The following is a 24,400-nucleotide window of genomic DNA, read 5'->3' as shown; positions in this document are numbered from 1 at the left end:
CTTCTTCTTTTTTGTAGGCAAATCTCTGTTTACAGAAAAATTTTACGACGTTGTACAGGCTTTTTGTTTCAGTTGCTGTCACAGACAGCGTGGCACGTTCAATGAAGTAGTCTTTCTTCTAAATAATTATTTCTTCTTCTTATTGATTTGACAGCACGTAATATATTTGCCCTTACGTTCGTTTTAGGCTGTACATAATAGATTTTTATCCAAAGATTTAAAATAAGAATTTTATGGACGATGCAACGGTGTTGTATACTGCTAGTGCACTTACAATACTAAATGTGGTATGTTAATTTCCTGTAAATTTTTCAAATAGTCCAATAGCAATTTTTACATAACTTCTTAATTAAGACACTTTTCTGTTGGTTTGTCTTTGCTCAGCTCTGCAATTGGTAGCTAGTTAAGCTACCGAAACTGGTCATTACTTCATAAAAAAATTAATTTTAAATGCGATTGAGACAAAAAAGAAAATTTTCGAAAGTTTTAAGAAGTTTCACAGAAAGTTTTTAAAATGTTTATACTTTTACATTTGATTTTCTGCTGATAATCACTTTCTCCTATTCTGAAAATTCCAGAAATATTCAACACAGTTTTGTGTCCTAGTGCTGGAGACATTTTCAGTCACTATAAAGCTGTAAATAACTGATTTTTAAAATTTAAATACACGTAGACGAAATGCATTATGCTTCCTTGTGCCATTCTAAGCGCATGCGCGAAGTTGAACGGAAAATTTCCTCGTGTAGATTCGCTTAACACATGATAAAAGGAAGACGAGGGTTTGACCTCTTGTCGACGGTTAGGTCATTAGAGACGGAGCTAAAGCTCGGAGTGAGGAAGGACGAGAAATGGAGCCTTCACTGTCCTTCTCAATGGAACCATCACGAAATCCATCTGACGGAAGCCACGGAAGACCTCAATCTGTATGGCCGAACAGGTATTTGAACCGCCGTCCTCTCCAATAAGAGTCCTGGGTCTTACCATAAAGCACGAAAAATAATCTCTAATTATTTATTATACCTTCTCTAAGGTGGCGCCCTACAATATAAGTAATTTTTGAAAATAACAAAAACTAGAAATGAATATCGACCACTTCGTTATTCAGAAGGTAAATACTCGACAAATTTGAAGCTGACATACATATTGAATTTGTCATTGTTTTCTCTGAAGATCAGTGTAAACATGTACAGGGTGTTTCAGGAGCAATGTTAACTATTTTAGGAGGCGGCAGTATAGGCTGATTCGAATAAAACATTCCATATAACATGTGTCAAAGTTTTATTGGTTACAGAGATACAGCTGTTAGAATGTAACCCAAACAAATACTTACAGACGGTGTTGAGCAAAGGCAAATGATTAACCGCAAAGTTGATTTTCATAAATTCCACCTCTGACTTTTCGATGCACTTTCGAATTCTCTTAACAGCACCAGGTCGTCTTGGTGGTCTTTCATAAGAGCGGCAGTATTCACAATTCCAACGATCATTTCGTCTCTTGTGTTTACTTTTGCTTTGTAGACTTTACCTTTAAATCAGCCCCACAGATAAAACTGTAAAGGATAAAGGTCCCAGGACCATGGTTGCCGAGAAATGTGACCTTTTCTGCGGATCCATCTTCCGCGGATTGTTGGGTTTACATGTTGTGTAACATTACGACTAGAATGTGTAAGGGACTTGTCGTGATGGAAGCAGTTACCCATCCTTGTAGCCAAAGGAAACATTTCCAAAAATGCCAGAACCTCCTTTTCAAGAACGTCTACATAAAGAGGCCCTGTTATATGATGTTTAAACGATACAATCTACTTAACCAACAAAATACAACCACGGTTGAAAAATTCAGTTATGTACATTCAAGAACAACTTTACAAACTGACCTTAAACAAACTGATAGTCGATAAACAAACCCATAAAAACTGGAGTACCAAGACGTGAAATAAAAACTGTAATTAGCCGTACCTCTGTAACCAATAAAAATTGGACACATATTATATGGAATGTTATACTCAAATTAGTCTGTAATACCAGCCTAAGGCCTTTCCGCGTTGGGAAGTAACACCGACTGCCGTCAGATGACCGAAGTTAAACGCTGTCGGGCTTGGCTAGCAATTGGATGGGAGACCGTTCAGGTCTGCCGAGCGCTGTTGGCAAGCGGGCTGCAATCAGCACTTGTGAGGCCAATTGACGATCTGCTTGATTAATAAGTAACGGCTCCTTTCACGAAAGCACACAACGGCCAGGAGGGCGGTGTGCTGACCACATGCCCCTCCATATCCGCATTCAGTGCGCTTTTGGCTGATGATGACACGGCGATCGGTCGGTACCGTTGGGCCTTTCGCGTCCTGTTCAGACGGAATAGGAGTAGTCTCTACTACCATTTCACAAAATATTTACCGCTGCTCGTGAAATATCCTGTACAAACATATAGAACTGTGACACTAAACTGCGACGCTGAGTTACGTTTCATAGATTTAAATATCATAAAATAGCCAGCTAAGATGTGAAATAGGACACCATACGCATATGATGACGTGGCTTGGTCGCTTAGTGTGTAAGTGTCACTTGCAAACCCAGTGCTCTCGGTCTTACACTTCAATCACCTTCAGTATGTTTTCTGTTACTTATTGCTCTGGTGATGATTTGTGAATGTGAGAAAAGGCAAGCTAAATCGTGGTTCGGAGTCCACATTAAACTCTAGGTCACCGTATGAGTGACTGGTAACACACTTCTTATTTCAGAGGAAGGCAAGGACATGCCGCCTCCAACAAAGGCATGGCTAGTAAAGTACAGCGGTATTTCGTCCAACGTTCGAAGTGATGACATCATATAGAAAGACCACCACAATCTTACGTGTTTGAACGTAGAGAAGTGGCACAAGGAGACGTTACGGAGCGAACATGTGCAACGTCAGATACACTATTTGTTGTCGACAGTACCTTAGCTAGGACAAGAGCTGTGTTAATTAATACAAATATATTTAGTGCCAGATCAATGTATGAGATGATAGTTCCGCAACGCTGGATATCACCTGGAAGATGCAGAGGTGGGTCGCCGACTTTATGAATCTACAGTTTTGTGCGTCGTTTTGGATAGTCGCAACCGCTAATGTAAAAGCAAATGGCTCTGAGCACTATGGGACTTAACATCTATGGTCATCAGTCCCTTAGAACTACTTAAACCTAACTAACCTAAGGACATCACACAACACCCAGTCATCCCGAGGCAGAGAAAATCCCTGACCCCGCCGGGAATCGAACCCGGGAACCCGGGCACGTAATGTAAAAGCAATGTGTGAAACAACGCCTCAGTTCCTCATCTTTTGTCGTACCACAATCGGTCTCAGGCCATGAAGAACATTTTCGAGCGGTGCCTAAAGAGAATACGCAAGCCAAACGCATTAGAAATAAGGTTATTATAGCGTCCATTTTTCCTAGAAACAGCAGCACACAGTCGCGCGGCATGAATGTATCATCATGAGAATGACATGGTGTTTGCATATATGCACAAATAATGTTCGCAGCTGTTTCCGGGTGCCAGCGCCTTTTAATACAGGGTGACAATTATTGAACTATATGAAGAAAAAAAAACGTTAGTTAGTTACAAACTACGGTGTGCACACGCTTTATTCAACATGTATCACTTCAGATATTCGGATTTAGGTTATGACATGTTCGATATGCCTGCTATTATTGGCGATGATGTGCCGCCGGCCTGAGTGGCCGAGCGGTTCTAGCCGCTACAGTCTGGAACAGCGCGACCGCTACGGTCGCAGGTTCGAATCCTGTCTCGGGCATGGAATTGTGTGATGTCCTTAGGTTAGTTAGGTTTAAGTAGTTCTAAGTTCTACGGGACTGATGACCTCAGAAATTAAGTCCCATAGTGCTCAGAGACATTTGAACCAATAGGTAGCTTGTGAAAATGGGCAAGGCTCGAAACTAATCACCCAGTAAATAAATAGCAGCTGTGACATTAAACATTTTAAAAGTTTTTTGTGCAATGTTTGGGAGCTGCAAGACGCGACGTAGTGAAAAAGTTCATTTTAACTAAGTACGCTGATGTTTTTAGATAATTGGATGTTATAATAACCTTATTTCTGCGACATTTCGCTTCTCTATTTTCTTTACTCACCACTTGAAAGGACATTTCTAGATCTGAGACCGGTTGCGGCGGAATAAAAGACACGCAGCTGGATCGGAGTTTTACGTACTGCTTGAAATTTCTAATTTTAGCTGGGGGTCTCTGTGGCGTACTTCTGCATCTACATCTACATACATAGTCTGCAGTACGTCGTACCTATATTGCCAATTTTCTGTCCTCTTCCTTTCGCCTATTGAGTGAGTGAAAAATACGTGTCGAAATGCCTCTATACGCGCCCTAATCGGTCTTATCTTTTTGTCACTATCCCTACGCAAGATATACGTTGGTGGCAGCATAGAAGTCGCAGTGTTCTTCGTACACAGTTTCTCTAAATTTGCTAGACAGTATTTGACGTTACGAATCTACCCAAAAATATAATGTAGAAAGCTATGCATAGCGAATGTATAACATCACTAAACTCGCATTCACGCCAACCACTTATGCCGGCCGCGGTGGTCTCGCGGTTCTAGGCGCTTAGTCCGGAACCGCGAGACTGCTACGGTCGCAGGTTCGAATCCTGCCTCGGGCATGGATGTGTGTGATGTCCTTAGGTTAGTTAGGTTTAACTAGTTCTAAGTTGTAGGGGACTGATGACCGCAGCTGTTAAGTCCCATAGTGCTCAGAGCCATTTGAACCATTTTTTGCCACGCCAACCACGTTCCAGTTTCTCCCAGAACTTCCTCTTTTTCCGTTACTCTATTAATAAGCTAGTTACCATTAGGAGATTGACATATATAGAACATCCTTAGGTTTTGCATTGATAGCTAACAATTGCAGAAATATGCAAGAATTTGTTTGGAGAAGGATTTGAGTGAGGACCCTGGTGCATTTTGCAGGGTGGCGCAGCTGACAGGCTACGAACCGCAGGACCTGATCGAGAAGACGCTGTACCAGTATATCCACGGCTGCGACATGATGCACATGCGATACGCACACCATACGCGTAAGTACTCGCCTGTATCTAATAACAATCACTTATTTATTTTCATTTCTGGACGATCCATTTCAGAAAGAGCTTCGTTCCGCACGTTACTTCAACGGACTACGAGGGCTATTCGAAAAGTAAGGACCGATAGGCCGCGAAGTGAAAACGACAGTGAAAATCCGATGAAGATTTGCACAGGTGTGTTGCGCAGTGCCTCTAGTATGCCTGTCGATCGCGTCACATCCCTCTTTTCGGTTCCGAACGTACAGTGAGCACGTAAAGTTGCCTAGAAAATAGTGTCTCCCGCCAAGCATGAACGCCTGTGAGAGATTTCGCCTGATTTCATGCATCCCACACGAAGTAACTATTATGAATTTCCTTCTTCATGACTATTCTCGGTCGCACACTTGCAGTGTTTCCGATGGGAAGTGTTTGATCAACCACCATATAGCCCAGACTTGGCTTCCTCTGATGTTCATCTCTGCTCACACGAACCGCTGACTATGAAGACAACATTTTGACACGACGAGCCGGCCGAAAGTGGCCGTGCGGTTAAAGGCGCTGCAGTCTGGAACCGCAAGACCGCTACGGTCGCAGGTTCGAATCCTGCCTCGGGCATGGATGTTTGTGATGTCCTTAGGTTAGTTAGGTTTAACTAGTTCTAAGTTCTAGGGGACTAATGACCTCAGCAGTTGAGTCCCATAGTGCTCAGAGCCATTTGAACCATTTTTTTGACACGACGAACTGCAGACCGGTGTCGACAAGTGGCCGAAAGCACAGGCGGCTGCCCTCTATGATGAGAGAATTGGAAAGTTGGTACACCGCTACGACAAATGTGTAAGTCGGAGCGACGACTATGTAGAGAAGTAGCTGGAAAGTGTAGCAAATAAAACATTTTTGATTTTCAATGTCGTTTCCATTTCGCGACCGATCGGACCTTGCTTTCCGAATAGCCCTAGTATATCGTGACGAAGCACGAGATTTTCCGTGTCGGTACGCTGCTGAGACGCGGATAGTTGAAGTGTGGTAGCAGACTACGAGCGCGGGTCAACGGCAGCGGTGCGCAGCACCTAGCGCTTCCATGCCTCTCGCTTTGCATCTCGCATTTCAAAAGTCCTGTTCGTCGTTCCGTGGTTCCTTCTATTGTATGCTGATATTTTTGACTTCATTCTGGTCCAAGACATCACGAAATAGGAACAATACAATTTTTGAGAAAAATTATAATTTACAGTATTAAAACAAATTTAATTAAGATCACCGAGTCATCACATTAAAATATGTTAAATAATACTACAACATGTCATGCCGTGATGAAAATCGTCTCCAACAAGGTTTTCAGTTGTCCAAGTTCCAAAATTAGTCCAGAAAATATCAGTCTGAATAACCTTGTTTTTTGCTGTAACCATGATTTCTAAGGTGCACAGTTCAAGCATTGCTCTGCAGATTAGCAAGTTCGATGGATCTTGTAATTCACCATATCTACACCGTTCGTAAGTACTATGTAGCCCCATTTGTTCAAATTTTCTTTACACCCGTCCTTACGCGATTAAGGGCTTTCCAAGTCGTACAAGTGAATTCGAAACCCCCCAGAAAACTCCTCTTTCGAGTTTTCCATGGGCTATTGGAGACGAGTTTCGTCGTAGTTCTACTCGGCTTTTATTATGTGATAAAAAAATAGATTTGGTTGATAGTAAAAAGCTCGTTCTTGATTTCAGTCTCAGCAGCTGAGAAATATGTCCATACATAGAGTGTCTGGAATCTGTCTCTTGCTTTTGTTTTTCAACTTCTGGAGCCATTCCTCTCCTTACTTCTATGGGAACTGTGCCCATGAACTGATTGATCTGATTTACAGGGGATGTTTAATGCTGTCAGTCAGTAAGTACGTATAATTAGTAGTGGCTGACTAAACATTTCTGAATTTCTTATCTGTGAGGCTGCTTCTGTCTTCCACTGGAACACAATAGGTGGGGTTGTGGCGGTATTGCGCAACAGTATCATCGGTAGGCGTCACAGCGATTGGTCGTCCTCGGATGAATTTTCTGGCAGCCGAATCTGTGGTTATAAATTATTACCACAACCTATAAATGGCAGAAAGATGGCTATTAAACAGTTGAACACCACTAAGAGCACGATACTGCAGTAATAAAGACACCTGACTCGCATTCGGGAGGGCTGCGGTCCAAATCCGTGGCTAACCATTGTGATTTAGATATTCCATTCCCGTAAATCGCTTGAAATTAATTCCAGAACGGTTCCTCTGAAAATAACACTACTGAGCTCTTCCTTTCTTACTCTCATCCGAGCTTGTGTTCCAGTTGCCATAACGTCATCGTCGACGGGAAGTTAAAATCTAGTTTTCCTTCTTTTTCCACTGCCAAGTAATATAGCTCGATGAAACTTGGACTGTACACAGAAAGAACTTCTATAGTAGAGTACAGAAGGAAACTGAAGGAAATACGCAGTGGGACGAACAGAAATGACACTTTTATCAAACGTAATAATTACACTGAAGTCACCACCATTTATGACGTTTCCCTGCATATTACAAAAGGCAGGACATGGTTCTGGCGCCGGCCGGTGTGGCAGTGCGATTCTAGGCACTTCAGTCTGGAACCGCGTGACCGCTACGGTCGCAGGTTCGAATCCTGCCTCGGGCATGGATGTGTGTGCTGTCCTTAGGTTAGTTAGGTTTAATTAGTTCTAAGTTCTAGGGGACTGATGACCACAGATGTTAAGTCCCATAGTGCTCAGAGCCGTTTGAACCATTTGAACCATGGTTCTGGCCGGCACACCAGCCCTACTCCATAAGCCGTGGGACGGATCCGTTACTTTATCCATCTTTTCCATAAGTTTTACAGAGCAGTGTGTATACTCCACAAACCACTGTACAGTACCTAGTGAAGCGTATTTCGTATCAATATTATCAGTTATTTGTCCTATTCGATTCGTGTACGGAGCGAGTCAGAAATGAGTGACTATATGCTCAGTGACGCACTATGATACAGGGTGACAATTATTGAACTATATGAAAAAAAGTAAATTAGTTACAAACTACTGCATGCACACACTTTATTCAACATGTAAACGTCACTACAGATATTCGGATTTAGTTTATGACATGTTCTATATGCCTGCCACCATTGGCGTTGATGTGCCACAGACGAAGAGCGAAATTCTGCATGACCGGCTGAAGTGTCAGAAAATTGATGCTGCTGATGACCGCCTGAATGACTGTTTTCAGCTCAGCAATGGTTTTGGAGTTATTGCTGTCTCTTTAAGATAGCCCCATAAAAAGAAGTGTCATGCGTTCAGATCCGGAGAATACGGTGGCCAATCGAGGTTCACGCCAGTGCCCTCTGGGTACCCCAGAGCCAGAATGCGGTCTCCTAAGTGTTCTTCCAGGACATCAAACACTCTCCTGCTTCGATGGGGCCGAGCCCCGTCTTGCATGAACCATATCTTGTCCAAATCAGGGCCGCTTTGGATAATGAGGATGAAATCATATTCCCATAATGCCCCGCGGCCAACCGTGCAGTTTGAACGTCCTAACGCACACCGTTCAGAAGTCGTGACGATTTTATTTCATATAGTTCAAGAATTGTCACCCTGTATCCCTCATGTTATTCTTATGGCCTCTACGTGAAAATTTATATGATGGACGCAGTAGAACTGCCGCAAAATCTTCCTCGAACACCTGTTTCCTAAATTTACCAACAATAATATGTTTGTTTGCACGGCCATCTTCCGCAGTGTTTGGCACCACGCTTCTCTTTACGAAGCATCCGCAGTTGTCATTCTGTAAATATAGTACGCATAATATGCTTCTACATTTAGCCAGTCATAGATAAAAACAATTTTCCTTAATAAACTTGGCGTACAATTTAACTACGACGTTTATTCTTCTTTTTTGCATGTTCTGGGGTTGCAAGTTTTTCCTCATTGTTGGCGGAGGTTGAAGCCCGAGAAAACCTTTGTTGCCCTTTCACCCTTGTCGATTTTTCAACTTTTAAGAAACTACCTTTTCTTTTGCCGTATTTACGTTTATGCAGATCAGGTTTGCAAAACTTCACAAAATTTATCTTATATTAATGTGGTTTCACCTGTTACACAGTCAGGACTATGTTTTTGTGTGTTCGTTTGTTTATCCTGTAGGTTGTGAGTTCTGCCAGTCTTGTGAATGCATTGTTTTACGTAGATAGTGAGTGAGTGACGGTGAAAAAGAGAGAGAGAGAGAGAGAAAGAAAGAGACACAGAGACAAAGGCAGAATGTGTATGGGTGTAAATATGAGTGCAAAAAAGAAACACAGTGATATTTCTTTGAAGACAACTTTTATGAAATTTTGAAAAAAATCGAAGTTCAAAAAACAGATTGTACAAGAGACGAAAAATCGAGAAGGATGAAATTGTAACCAAGGTTTTTCCCACTTCAGTCCCCGCTAACACGAGAGAAAAAGCTATCGACTTTGAATCATGTAAAAAAAGAGGAATAAACACCGTAAGTAAATCGTACACCAAATCTGTAAAGGAAAAGCTGTTTTCACTCCATAAGTACCAAAATGTAGAATCGTATTATGGATACTATATTTGCAGAATGACCAATAATAATGTTTTTTAAATAAAAGTGAAACGCATTTGGTATAAAACATTCTTATATTACAGCACACCTAAAACGGAAAAGACTAATAAAATTTGATAGCCAAACAATGTTAAGTGAGAACGATGCCATTCTCACAAAGATTACTGTACTTTGCGTGACTGTTATGCTCCCCTATCAGCTGAATCTACATAACGAACCAAGCAGCGCATCTTTGAATTCATCCGATGTTTCTTTAGTCCCAGAAGTAAGAGACATGTTTTTCCACTTACCAGTACAGTACATGGAGCTAGTGGAGGACTCCAATTAAGAGCCAGAGGAGGAGATCTGGAGGCCGAAATAAAAATAAAAAAAAAAGCGGCTGGTTAAGCGTAATGTTATTGTTACTGTTGTATTCAGTCAGAAGACTGGTTTGATCCAGCTCTCCTACAGTGGAGCTGCATGTCCTCAGGAAAAATTACAAGGCCAAATCAGCCAATCATCCAGTATATCGACCCTGCAAATACAGAAAAGGCTGATGCCGCTCTTCAGGAACGACTGGTTAGTCTGACCTCTCTACAGATACCCCTCCGTTGCAGTGGCACCTACGGTACGACTATCTCTATCGTTGACTCAAGCAAGCCTCCCTGCCTCGTCAAGGTCCATGGTTCAGGGGGAAAGCATATCATCAATCAAAAAAATGTTCAAATGTGTGTGAAATCTTATGGGACTTAACAGCTAAGGTCATCAGTCCCTAAATTATCCTAAGGACAAACACACACACACACACACACACACACACACACACACACACACACACACACACACGCGCCCGAGGGAGGACTCGAACCTCCGCCGGGACCAGCCGCACAGTCCATGACTGCAGCGCAATAGCACGCTCGGCTAATCCAGCGCGGCGCATATCATCAATCCAAACGTTCACCTGGCTGTGTGAGTTAGTTCGAAGGTCTCAGCATACCACCTTCAACAGGACCAAGCCTAGCCATGCACTGCGGAGCTCAAATCAGAGTATTGGAAAATTGTTATCACGCTAGGACAAATGTCTAAGTCGGTGCGGCAACTGTGTAAAGAAGTAGTTGCAAGTAAAACATTTTTAATTTTCTCTGTGGTTTCCATTTCATGGCCGATAGGAGGCTGAGAAAAAAATAGCCCTGGTAATAGGCTGGGAAAGTTAATTCTGAGGTCCAATGAAAAGTTGGCAAAATTATCATAAGTATCGATATATCGACTTTTGGAGAAATACCTGAGTGCGATCGATGCTGATGTTGTATCGAATATAAACTGTCGGTATTTTCTACGTCTCGGATTTCCAACATATCGAAGAGAGTGAGTTTAACTTTAAAAAATTTTTAGTTTTGAAGCAAGAAACGGTTAATATTTAAATTTGTTCTATTAGAAGGAAGGATCGTTCTAGTTTAACCGCCCGTTGACGACGAGGTCACGGAGACGGGCCATAATCTCAGACTTGGGAAGAAAATGGTCCGTGCCCTTTCTAAAGAACCAACCAGGCATTTGCCCTTAGCGCTTTTAGGAAATCACGGAGTAGCTCAATCTGGATGGTTGGACGGATATCTGAGCTGCCGTCTTCCCACTGTGTCACCTCGCACGCTGTTCAATTAGTGGGCCGTCATTCCTGATATACACGCAAGTTATGTCACAAAATTCGTTTAGTTTTTATAAAAAATGCATTTTAACATGTTCATTGCTTACACCAAACCTATATAAATACAGATATCAGACAGAAAAATTTCTTCTAAATTGAAAATTGTATTTGGAAATTAATAACATTAATGTACTTTGTTTAAATTCTACTTAGCGTCTTAGTTCAGTGCTGAATCAGAGAAATGACACCAAAAAATAGTCTCAATTTAAATACCCTTAGAGTCTCAGTTGCAGACTGAAAAATGCATCAAAAAGCGTTGTGGGCATCAAGAGTCGAACTCGGCTGTAAATAACGGTCCGTGATAATTAATACTTCGCATTCAAGTTGAAGCCTAAGCAACGAATACACGAAAGAGCACAGTACAACTAGCAGCACCTGAAGAAAACGTCTGGGTCGGCTGTCGAAGTACTGTGTATAATATGGAACGACAGCTCGATTGATTACCCGGAAGCACACCATTAATGATTGAGACATACAGTTTACGTATTTTCAGTACCATTAGTCGTATTCTGGTAAGGTGAAGCGTACGTAATAGGTCACTGTTCCCGCTGTTTTCATTGAATACTCCAGTTCACTCTTCTTCACCATCACTCACACGTCTTCTACGAATCGCCTGGTGTTCACTAAGTAACTTGTTGGAGGTTCTAGTTGCAGCGTTATCGATTTCTGCCCGGGTTACATGGAAACGTTAGCTTTGAAATACGTGATTTACGTAATGCTGGTACCGACCTGCTCAGGTATGCCACAGCACACACCTCCGCCATACAACACAGTAAGGCAGCTCGTAAGGGCAGGGTCTCGTCGGCAGGGGTACGAGTCGCCCCTTCCGCAGGCGTCCATATTAGCTGCTGGCCCAACGGTAGTCCTAAGCCAACAGCGCTCGTGATTTAATTTTCTTTTTACAGCCCGGTCGTAGCACGAGTAGTTAATCCAGAGGCAGAGTGCCCCTAGTAGGGGAGGATGGGGGCGGGGGCGCGGCGCACGCGCAAGGATGTGTAACTAAGCTATTTATGGATGTCTCCTCCGGTGAATCAGATAATGACATAATACGGCGCCGCCGCCTGAGCAAACACGCGCCCGATAGCGGCCAGGCGCAACTTTAATGAATCCTGCTAATGATTTAATACTGCCGCCTGTCCACTCGCAAGAACTTGCACGCAGTCGCATCCATTATTGCGCCGAATTTGCCGTGCTGTCTGTTCGAAGGAAGGAGGGCTCGTCAGAATTAAACGTCCCGTCGACATATAGGTCGTTAGAAGCGGAACGCCTAGAGCCATCTGTGGCTGGTCGCCGTAACAGTTTCCCCTTCGATCCGGATCTGGCATACCTCCTTGTCGCGCAAGCTAGCACGCTGCGTATTAAACTATACAAACAGGCCAACTGGAAATGCACAGCCAGGGATAAAAACTTACGAAAAACTGGGTCTTTCGAGCAACAGAGAACTGGGGAAGCTTCTCAGAAAAGATGTGTCTGCACAGTAGAAGTTTAGGACTTGTACAGTTGCATGGTTACTCTGTAATTCACAATTAAGCGCTTGACAGAGGATTTATCGAACCACCTTTAAGCTACTTCTCTACCATTCCACACTCGAATAGCGCGAGGGAAAAACAAACACTTGAATCTTTCCGTGCGAGCTCTGATTTCTCTTATTTTATTATGATGATCCTTTCTCCCTATGTAGGTGGGCGCCAACAAAATGTTTTCACACTCTGAGGAGAAAGCTAGTGACTGAAATGTCATGAGAAGATCCTGCCGTAGCGGAAACCCTTTTGTTTTAATGACTGCCACCTCAATTAGTGTATCATATCTGTGGTACTCTCTACCGTCTTTTGCGTTGAATGGTGTGATACACCTCGTAGACACCTGTCTCCTTCTAGAAAGAGTAAACCCCCCTTCCTTTCTCGAAATACTACCATATAACTTGAAAGCAATCAAATCTTTCGAAAGGAGGCAACTTACAAACTGATCACATCCGACAAAAGATGAAACCGTTTGCCTACTGCCTGTTTTGACATTTACGTACTTATCTAGCCAGTCGTAGCAAAGAGGTTTGGAGGAACGTAAATACCGGTAGCCCATCCAGCTCTAAATCATTGCGACATCTCGCTTTGTAGTCTACTGTTGGGCTGCTGGAAGAAAGGCTCCCACTAACTATTAATTTTTCATTTTTCAAGCACGAGAGAACTTACTGCCTGGGATCCATGATGATTGTTTGCTTCTTGTGCCTGTTATGTGTATTACTTCACATTTATCTATACAGTTATTCCCAGAAATGTTTTGACGAACTTCGAGAGGCTGTAGAGAGTGTCTTGAGGAATAAATCGAGGACAGAACCCGTTCCCGGAAACATTATCCAACGACGCTACAGAGCGTCGAAGTTAAATACGCCGGCACCCGCCACTAGATAATCCCTTCGGCAGCAAACCCGATTTTCTACGTTGACGGACCGCAGGCAGAACGTCTCACAATGTTGTTTGTTATTCACTGATTGCGACTGATTCCCACGATCGCCACTGGATAAGATGGAGCTAGCTGCTGCGTAGGAAGGTCTAGTCTCTTATGAACTTCGAGAGGTTGTAGAGGGTGTCTTGAGGAACAAATCGAGGACAGAACCCGTTTCCGGAAACATTTGACTTGTCTGATAACGGTTTCGGACACAGGCTTCCATCTGCATTTCACTCTACCTCAGTATACCGAAAAACGGTGGAGATTTTGGAGGTTTCCGGGAGAAAAATAAACTGCAGATGGAAACCGTCATCCAGCAAGAGAACAGAACATCGCATTCATAGGAGACAAGGCTTGTCTACGTGGTAGTTTGCTCTATCTTCTAGACTGGCAATTGTGCCGGTCAGTTGCGATTCCTAGACGTCCCGTCTACGGTCTGTCAGGGTACTAAGTCACGTCTGCTGCCGAAGGGTCGCGAGGGATTAGCCGAGAGATCTAAGGCGCTGCAGTCATGGACCGTGCGGCTGGTCCCGGCAGAGGTTCGAGTCCTCCCTCGGGCTGATGACCTTAACAGTTACGTCCCATAAGATTTCACACACATTTGATTTGAGCTGCCGAAGGGGATGGCCTAGTGGCAAGCGCCGACACCTATAACTTCGACGCTCAGTAGCGTTGTTGGATGACGTTTCCGGACACGGATTCCTATCCTCAATTTATTCCTCAAGACAACCTTTACAACCCCTTGCAGTTTGTCGCAACATTTCTGGGACACCCTGTATATTCAAGAATGAATAGCATTTTGCAGAGTACAGCTATGTTGCAAAACGTTGTTTAGTGATGTTCTGCAGCTTTCCACGAAGCAGAAATATTGACTGAAGTCGTACCGCTACTGTATTTTATGACTGCCAATTTAGTCGTGCCCTTTTATTACTAAAATATGTAATCCCTTGTGGGTACCGACTAGCATTCGAATAATGTGTTTTCTGACAGTTCTGTTCAAGGGCCAAGTAACGACGAAATACTACCGGTTTCTGACGAAGGATGGTGGCTGGGTGTGGATGCAGAGCTACGCCACGATCGTCCACAATAGCCGATCCTCGCGGCCTCATTGCGTCGTTAGCGTCAACTACGTGCTCAGGTAAGTACCCGCCACTACAAGCTCCAACTAACCCACTAAAACTGTTGTTGCCGTACAGACTGGGAAGACAAGACTGAACTAATTACCGCGCGCAAAGAGGCATGTAAACAGTCATTCTTCCCGCCCTCCATACGTCAATGCAATGGGAAGTAACCCTAATGCGTGGTTCTATGGGAAGCGCCCTCTAACATGCACTTCACAGTGGTGTGCAGTTTATACGTAGATATAGGCGTGGATTACGGCCATTGACGCTGCACCTGTTTCAGACTTCAGCTTATAAACCGCCGGGAGAACAATGTGCTGATCCCACGCCCCGCCATACCGCTATAGGCTGAGGATGACAGGACGGTCGGTCGGTCCCGACTGGCCAACCTGAGCCCAGACCGGTGGAGCTTTCATACACTGCGTTACCAAAATTCGTGGGAAAGAACCGGATCTGATGTCGGTCGTCGCCTTCTGAAGTCTATGCGGTGCTTTTGTCTCCGTGCAGTCCTGGTACATATAGTTTGCTGACGCCCCATATTCAAATCGACGGCTACGTGACTCGGAGTTGATCGTCGATCTCCCATATAACTCTGCAGAGGAGACATCAAGTCTGTTCGTCAAACACTTGTGGTCGTCCTAAGTAGCGGTTTCCGCTTGTGGAAACATTGTCTCTGCGAGACTGAAAGTCCACCTTAGACGCCGTTGAAGTCGGAAATCCGAATTCTTGTGTAATATCCAATTTCCTATGACCTAAGGGTCTTTCACCACTTATCGTCCCACGACCAAATTTGGTTAACTCGCGATGTGCTGCCTTGTTCACAACGCATCTGTCGGTAACTGCTCAGACAGCGTCTCTACACTCGTGTCTTATGCCGCACGCAGCCGTAATATTCGTGCGTCGTACACAGCATTTCTTCAAATGGGGCAATCCTTCCTCTGAATTTTGACCACTCAGTTTATATTCTGTTTTTACTTCATTTTTCGTGACTGAACGCTTTGAGGCCCTCTGCAAGCCACCTTACGGTGTACTAAAGAGTACTTGGTGCACTACTATATTTCCCCATTTCCCCCTTTCCTGTTTAAACATTTCATGTCACTGCATCTATATTAATCTTTTCCTCGTCGATATATTCATTTCATTTCAGGACATTTACTTCAGTTCAAAAGTTCATTTTTAGGCAATAGAGACCTCTTCGTTATAGTTAAACCACAGCCGTAAATTTACTCAATGAAGGTGAGTTATTCCACACAGACTAATATTTATTGAGGCCCCTTCTTTTGTTACAGAACTAGTTTCGTTTTATATAAGCATTTTCGAGAGTTGACATGCGCTACTATCAATATGAGCGTAAATAATAATGAATAATAGCTACGCGCAGCTGCAGTACATTGTTACTGTTTTCATCTCTGTGACACCTGCTCGCTGCTACGTCTGTGTCGCAAGTCAGTGACATGGCTGTTCGACTGATGGTAGGTAGAGTGCGGCTTTTCTTCGCTTCGACACTAGAATGGGGAGGGTGGGGGACCAATCACCAAAGCCGCCTTTTACGCCCGGGAGAGTTCAGCACTATGGGACTTAACATCGGAGGTCATCAGTCCCCTAGAACTTAGAACTACTTAAACCTAAGTAACCGAAGGCCATCAGACAAATCCATACCCGAGGCAGGATTCGAACCTGCGACCGTAGCAGTCGCGCGGTTCCGGACTGCAGCGCCTAGAACCGCTTGGGTATCGAGGCCTGCACGCCTGGGAAAGATCCTCGGTACTCATTTGATAGCAAGATGAGTTGACCAGGAGGAACTGGAACGAGGAAAAACACCCGCCCTTAACTGGGACTGAACCCGAGACCTCCAGAGCCAGAGTCTGTTCCTGTACCCACTTTTTTCTTTTTTTTATTCAAGGAAGGAGGGCATGGAAGTGAGAACGGGGAGCGCAGAGTGTGAGGTGTTGTAATCCGAGGCCTAACCACGCAGTCAGTGTATTAGGAGTGGTGAGGCGAGCGAAATAAACAGTGGGAACATTCTTTTTATAATTTTTTTATATTTTTTATTTTTATTTCCTTTATACCACACCTAAAATGGCTGTAACTGACACCGCATCGTGAAGTAAGTAAACGTAACAAATAATCTCAACCGGCCTGTGTGGCCGAGCGGTTCTAGGCGCTTCAGTCTGGAACAGCGAAACCGCTACGGTCGTAGGTTCGAATCCTGCCTCGGGCATGGATGTGTGTGATGTCCTTAGGTTAGTTAGGTTAAAGTAGTTCTAAGATCTAGGGGTCTGATGACCTCAGATGTTACGTCCCATAGTGCTCAGAGCCAGCCAAATAATCTCGGAACTTTCCTGCGCCGAGGTAATGTATATGGGGAAACGAAAAATGTGCTTCGTACATGTTGCGCCACTACTCTCCTTACGCTTGATTATCAAGGTATGTCTTCAGGCATGTCGTAGGTTATTCCAGCGGTATCCGGTCGTGTTGTCGTCAGCTCAGTCAGTGGGTATCTCCTCCTACCTGTTGATCCAGCTGCGTGGAGGGTCGCGTAGGGCACTCCCTAAGTAATTAGAAAAATATTGGCTTTACTTCGGGTTCCGTACAATCTTACAATGACGTTCTTGTTGGTAGTTCCAAAAGCCCAATACATCTTTAGGACCATGGTGAAATAAATATTTCACCGCGTGCCCACGGACCAACGTGACTGCGCTGGTTCTGGTGCGCGGGAAATACAGTTCATCCGGAAAAAGAAGAAACCTGCGTGCGATATGTTTCGGGTTGACCCGTAGAAACAAAACTTGTAGCACCAAGTGCCATACGTCTTCTTCCGCGCCACATCTGAGACGGTGCTCGCCCGTGTCTGATAGCCCACTATACTAACAAGGCCACCGCTGTTAGGTACTGTTCAATAATACCTATGTACTGTGGCAGCCGAGCATAACTAGTACATGTAATTTTTGACACCCGTTTTGACTGTAGCTCGAAATTCGAAAATGGATATGTAAGCCCAGACTGATTGCTTGGCTAACATGGAGACCACACGACAGTCGGAGTTTTGTAATTTCTTATATTTATGATACGTGACTATCACAGCTCAAACATTAGTCCAACAAAGAAATTTCATCCAACTCAAAAAATGCTGGAGAATATCGAATTTGAAGTTTTCTGAGCATCTTTCATTCCCTAAGCTAAGAAAATGTTTCGAAGGACCACATCAAGGGTACACGAGTGGGCCTTGAGCTCCGAAAGCCCACGTCGATGATGTTTCGTTGAATGGTTCGCACGATGACACTTGATGGCTCAGCATCGAAATCTGCAGCAGTTTGCGGAAAGGTTAAACGATTCTCTTGAGTCGTCGTTGGTCCGGTTCTTACAGGGTCTTTTTGCGGCCGCAGCGATGTCGGCAATTTTATGTTTTACCTAATTCCTGATATTCATGGTACACTCGTCAAATGGTCGCACGGGAAAATCCCCACTTCATCGCTAGCTCGGAGATGCTGTGTCCCGTTGCTCGAGCGCGGACTATACACCACGTTCAAACTCAATTAAATCTTGATAACCTGCATTGCAGCAGCAGTAACCGTTCTAACAACTGCGCCAGACACTTGTCGTATATGGGCGTTGCTGATCGCAGCGCCATATTCTGCCTGCTTACATATCTCCGTATTTGAATACGCATGCGTGTACCAATTTCTTTGGCGCTTCAGTGTATGTCATGGACAGACATTAAAGTTCCTCGTGGCCCATTGGTACGACAATTAACTCCTGACAAACACGAGAGTGGAAGTCGCTGAAAGCTTGAGTTAATGAACAAATTTCACGCGGCAAGAAATCTGAGAAACATTTAACCATAGCTTGCGATTTCTGGACTTACTTGTCATTTTCGAGACTCTTAGTTTTCCCACTACTTTATTTATTCCTCATTTAGCCTCATCAGATTCGGACCTTAATGCCGTCTCTTACATCTGACCAGGAATAACACATAAACATATTTCATAACAATCAGATTAATAATAATTTGTACTATTAATAAAAAATAATTATTGGCAATTATAATGACAGTAATACTAATGATGATGATAAAATAATGGAGGCAACGAGAATTATAGTGATTAGTAATTACCTATAAAGCTCAGTAATAATTATTTCCATTATTAATAAAAGTAATAATTGGCAGTAATAATAATTTTTATTCTTGGAAAGTTAGCTGGGAAATTTGGAAACTGGTATATGTAAAAATATAAAAGTCTGAATATGAAGTAGTGTGATAAGAGGATTTGCTGGTGCCAACTCATCCTGATCTCCCAGAAGATAAGGATTAATTAAGGATAATATAATTAATTATGATGCTATTTATACAAATATGGTTGAGTCCTTAAATGAAAGTAAGGGTGGAACGGAATTTTTTAAGTACCTCCAGTTAGTCCTAAAAGGTTATTTGAGCCCATCTGGTGTTCATATGGCCTAGAGTACTTCTCATCGTAGTAGTTATTGCAGCTTATTCCTATTTTAGTCACGTAAGGAAAGCGTGGAATTTTATTGCCTAAATGCCTCTTAGCACACTGTAATTAATCTAATCTTGTCTGCGCGATCCTTATGGGAGTGACACATACAGGTATTTAGTACACAATCCCATCAAAAGTATCCGGACACCTATTAGAGGACATTAATGTGAGGTGTTTCCACTCTTCGCCATTATGACGGCTTGAACTCCGTCGGGAACACTTTCAGGCAATATCTGTGGAGGAATGGCAGCCCATTCTTTCTTAAGAGCCGAAACCAGAAAGCTAGTGATGTTGGGCGCTGGAATCTGAAGCGAAATAGACGTTGTAACTCATCCCAAGACTGCTACGGTCGCAGATTCGAATCCTGCCTCGGGCATGGATGTGTGTGATGTCCTTAGGTTAGTTAGGTTTAAGTAGTTCTAAGTTCTAGGGGACTGATGACCACAGATGTTAAGTCCCATAGTGCTCAGAGCCATTTGAACCATTTGAACTCATCCCAAAGGCGTTCGATTAGGTTCGGGTTGGGACCCCACACAGGCCAGTCCATTTTAGGAATGTTATTGCTTGCAGATCATTACCTAACAGATGCAGCATTGTCATGCTAATACTCTGCCTCGTGATGGCTGGGTGTTGTGTGCTGTCCTTAGGTTAGTTAGGTTTAAGTAGTTCTAAGTTCTAGGGGACTGATGACCATAGCTGTTAGTCCCATAGTGCTCAGAGCCATTTCATGCTAATACAAATAGTCATCGTCTCTGAACTGTCCTAGTGTAAGCAAAACACAATGCTGTAAAACGTGTTTATACAGGATGAAAAGTATTTAAACCGACAAACTCTGGGAGGTTGTAGGGGACATCAAAACAAATATTTTTCCCTAATGTCATTTTTTCCTATGAGGAGTATTTAAACCGGTAGAGGAAGATTTCTCTGGCGGCAACTTAATTAAACCAACAAACACTTTTCCATTTTTTATTACCAAGAGACAACACATTAACACAACCCAATTTCAATTACAGTAGGTTTTCAAAAATGCCTCCATTGACACGTAAACAAAGGTTACACCGTCGGATCATGTTCTGTCTGACACGGGCAAAAACCCCAGGAGTATCCTGAATTGTTCCTGCTGCTGCTACTATCCGGGCAACCAGATCCTCTTCTGATGCAACAGGAGTTGCGTAAACAAGGTTGCGCATCTCTCCCCACACAAAAAGTCCAGAGGGGACATATCTGGGGATCGAGCAGGCCATGGTACAGGACCAATCCACGTTTCTGGGAACCGTCGGTCCAGGAATCGACGCACACGACGACTGAAAAGTGCCGGCGCCCCGTCATGTTAGAACCACATGCGTTGTTTTGTAGGGAGAGGGACGTCTTCCAGCAATTCTGGCAATGCTCTGGCGAGAAAATTGTAATAGTGCCTGCCATTTAATGGCCTAAGTAGCAGATACGGCTCAATTAAACAGTCCCCACCAACACCGACACACACATTAACGAAGATCCGCACTTGATGAGCGCTAGTAACTGTGGCATGTGGGTTATCCTCACTCCAAAAATGCGAATTGTGCATTTTGAAGACTCCATCACGCCCGAACTTTGCTTCATCGCCAAACAACACAGAGGATGGAATCGTAGTATGCATATCACACTGTTCCAGGTACCACTGCGAAAACTGTGCTCTGGGTGGATAATCAACTGCTTCCAGGTTGTGGACACACTGTAAGTGAAATAGATGTAACAATTGCTCTCGAAGGACTGTTCTTACATTCGTCTGATTCGTCCCAATGTTACGTGCAATTGCACGAGTGCTGATTGAAGGATCCCGCTCCACATGTTGCAAGACAGCTTCATCAAATTGCAGCGTTCTTACCGTGCGACGGCGTCCCTGTCCAGGTAATCTGCTAAATGACCCGGTCTCACGCAGACGTTGGTACACAGCAGCAAAGGTCGTATGATGCGGGATACGGCGATTAGGATAATGTTGTTGATAAACCCGCTGTGCAGCTCGTCCGTTGTGGTGCGCTACGTAGTACGCACCAACCATATCAGTGTACTCACTCCAGTGTATCGCTCGATTAGTAAACAGAGACAATGCACTACTACACTGGTGGACAGCAGTTGCCTACAACTGGAGATCGTAATACGGCCTCTAACAACTGAAGAGCGTAATACGGCCATCACCGGTTTAAATAATCCTCATAGGAAAAAAATGACATTAGGGAAAAATATTTGTTTTGATGCCCCAACAACCTGCAAGAGTTTGTCGGTTTAAATATTTGTCACCCTGTATATCGTTCCGCATTTACTTGATGGCATGTAACGTTCTTCAGGCATTCGTCAAACCCAAATCGTTCCATCGGATTGCCACAGGGAATGGTGTAATTCATGACTCCAAGTCAGTCGTTTCCAGTGATCCACTGTTAAGTGGCATTGCCGCGCGGGATTAGCCGAGCGGTCTGAGGCGCTGCAGTCATGGACTGTGCGGCTGGTCCCGGCGGAGGTTCGAGTCCTCCCTCGGGCATGGGTGTGTGTGTTTGTCCTTAGGATAATGTACATTAAGTAGTGTGTAAGCTTAGGGACTGATGACCTTAGCAGTTAAGTCCCATAAGATTTCACACACATTTGAACATTTTGTTAAGTGGCATTGCTGTCTACACCAGCTCAAGCATCGCTTAACACTGACTACCCAAATGTGCGACTTGTGAGAAGCTGCTCGACCATTATATCCCTTTTTTTAACTCCCCACGCGCATCCATTGTGGTAGCTCGACTCGTGGTAGCTTTGGAATTCGGGAGTGATTCCTTCCTCTGGATTCGAGCAGTTTTTTAGAGCCACATTCGCAATGCTCGACAGTCCCTTTCCGTCAGTACACGAGGTCTGCCTCGTCTGTGTTCGGTTGTGGGTGTTCCTTCGCGTTTCCACTTCACAATGACATCACTAACAGTCGACTAAGGCAACTTTAGAAGGGTCGAAATTTCTTTGATGGGTTTGTTACTCAGATGACTTTCCATGACTAGTCCATCTTCGAAGTCAGTAGGGTCTTCTGCTGCTAGTGCTTCTCTATTAATAGTACTGTCCGCCTACTTTTATAGCAGAGAGTCCGCCCCTCTTGACATCATGTGGTCGCCGGCCGCTACGGTCGCAGGTTCGAATCCTGCCTCGGGCATGGATGTGTGTGACGTTCTTAGGTTAGTTAGGTTTAAGTAGCTCTAAATTCTAGGGGACTGATGACCTCAGAAGTTAAGTCCCATAGTGCTCATAGCCATTTGAACCATTTGAACATCATTCGGTCAATTCCGCGTTACATAAGGACGCTCGGCTACTTCTGAACAGATAGTGTGTATTGCTAGATCCGTCGCGTTAAGTTGTTTCTCGAAACTTTCTACTCAGATTGCTGCGCCCGGTTAGAAGAGCGCCTCCCGCTTTGGAGAGCTTGCAGTGTGTTGTCGTTTGCAGCGAGCAGGAGGCGAAGGAGTTGGTGCTGAACGTGGAGCAGATCGCGGGCCGCGAGGAGCTGGGGTCGGAGGGCCCGCCGGCCAAGGCGCGCTCGCCCGTGCGGCAGGCCAAGTTCCGGCCGCTGGCGGCGCCGGCCGCTGCGCCCACGCCCGACGACGACTACAGCGACTCGTCGAGCGGCGCGCTCGCCGGCTACGCGGCCGATTACGTGGGGCCGCCCCCGCAGTACCCCGCGGCCGGCGGCTACGAGGAGCCCGCCTTCTACTCCGAGCTGTTCTACCCGTACGCCGAGCCGGCGGCGGCGCCCGCCTCCGTCCCCGCGGCCGGCACGCCCCCGCAGCTGGGCTTGGTGCAGCCGCAGCAGCGGCCGTTCAGCTCGTCGTCCAGCAGCTGCAGCAGCTCGGAGAGCGACGTGCAGCCGCCGGCCTTCTGCATGCCGCTGCACGGGCCCGCCGCGCCCCAGCAGCCGCAGTTCGGCCTCGCCTGCAGCTTCGGCGACGGCCAGCAGGGCGCCGGCCAGCCCTACCACCACCACCACCATCACCACCACCACCACCACCAGCAGCAGGCGGCGCTGGCACAGCCCGGCTATACCAGCGTCATCGTCGACACGCAGCAGTACCAGCTGGCCAACGAGTACGTCCGCTGACTGGCGCGCGACGCGGAAGCCGCCGCCGGCGGTCGCACTGACGCTGCCCGGGAATGGCAGTGAGGACCCTGCCGCTCCGCGAGAGGCCGCCCCGTCGCCGGCGTCGGCGCGCCTCGACTCCGCGGCTGACGGTGGCGCCTCTCACGCGCCGCACCTCTTCCGAGACGCACCTCCGGCCCCAGACGGTCGGGAACGGGACGACTTGCGGCCAGATCTCGCTAGTGCGCCAGACGGAACGCAGAACCGCTCCGCGCGAAGGAAGGAGCCACGCCATTCGACACTTCAGGTTTCCGACGAGTGAGAGTGCGATTTTCCATCCTCACTGTACCCTACTGCTCTCTGATGACGTGTTTCCTCACAACTGCCAACTGTGACCGTCACAGTGCACCTTCGTCTGCTAAATGGAGTATCTTATTTTTGTCGTCAGGTGTGGACGTGCGGAAAGCGTCGGAGTGTGGCGTCGGAGGTTCTCCGTTACGTCTCGAATGTACGTCGATAAGAAGCTTCGGCTTCTGTGAGTTTTGATTTGTGCGAGAACGAATAGTAACATTCTAAAGCGCAATTTCTTTTACTTCTCTTTCCTGGTGACCAGTTTCGGTTATCATAACCGTCATCCGTGTTTGTATTTTCGTAATTGTGGACAGAAGATGGTTACGGTAACTGAAGCTGTTTACCACCTATAAAAGGAAAAGAAATTATCATTTAGACTGTCACTATTTTTGTATGTGAGTAACATTTTGGAAAGTGCAGGACTGTACTGATGAGATCTCGTGGGCCTGGCTGGTATGCCATGGCCGGATTGCACCACTCCCCCCCCCCCCCCCCCGTATAAACGCCTGCTCCCCACACTCTCACACTTCTTGTCTCCTTTATGATTCTCCTGAAAAATTACTTTTTTTGCAATACAGGGTCGCCAGCTCAGAG

The 24,400-nt window shown here is 45.1% G+C and overlaps 1 protein-coding gene across 1 annotated transcript in view; it reads left to right on the top strand.

Moving 5' to 3' along the window:
• LOC126249281 (single-minded homolog 1-like) overlaps positions 1–23,476 on the top strand; it is a 137,194-nt gene extending 113,718 nt beyond the window's left edge. The window contains exons 7-9 of the mRNA XM_049950935.1: positions 4,970–5,076; positions 14,751–14,898; positions 22,828–23,476. Coding sequence (XP_049806892.1) covers positions 4,970–5,076; positions 14,751–14,898; positions 22,828–23,476 — 904 coding nt within the window. The remainder of the gene's footprint in view (positions 1–4,969; positions 5,077–14,750; positions 14,899–22,827) is intronic.
• The last annotated feature ends 924 nt before the right edge of the window (positions 23,477–24,400 follow it).

This window comes from Schistocerca nitens, chromosome 3 (genome assembly GCF_023898315.1).
Source record: "Schistocerca nitens isolate TAMUIC-IGC-003100 chromosome 3, iqSchNite1.1, whole genome shotgun sequence".
In the NCBI taxonomy this organism is placed as follows: Eukaryota; Metazoa; Arthropoda; class Insecta; order Orthoptera; family Acrididae; genus Schistocerca; species Schistocerca nitens.
Note: the sequence above shows the minus strand (reverse complement) of the source record. Positions and strands in the feature narration are given on the sequence as shown.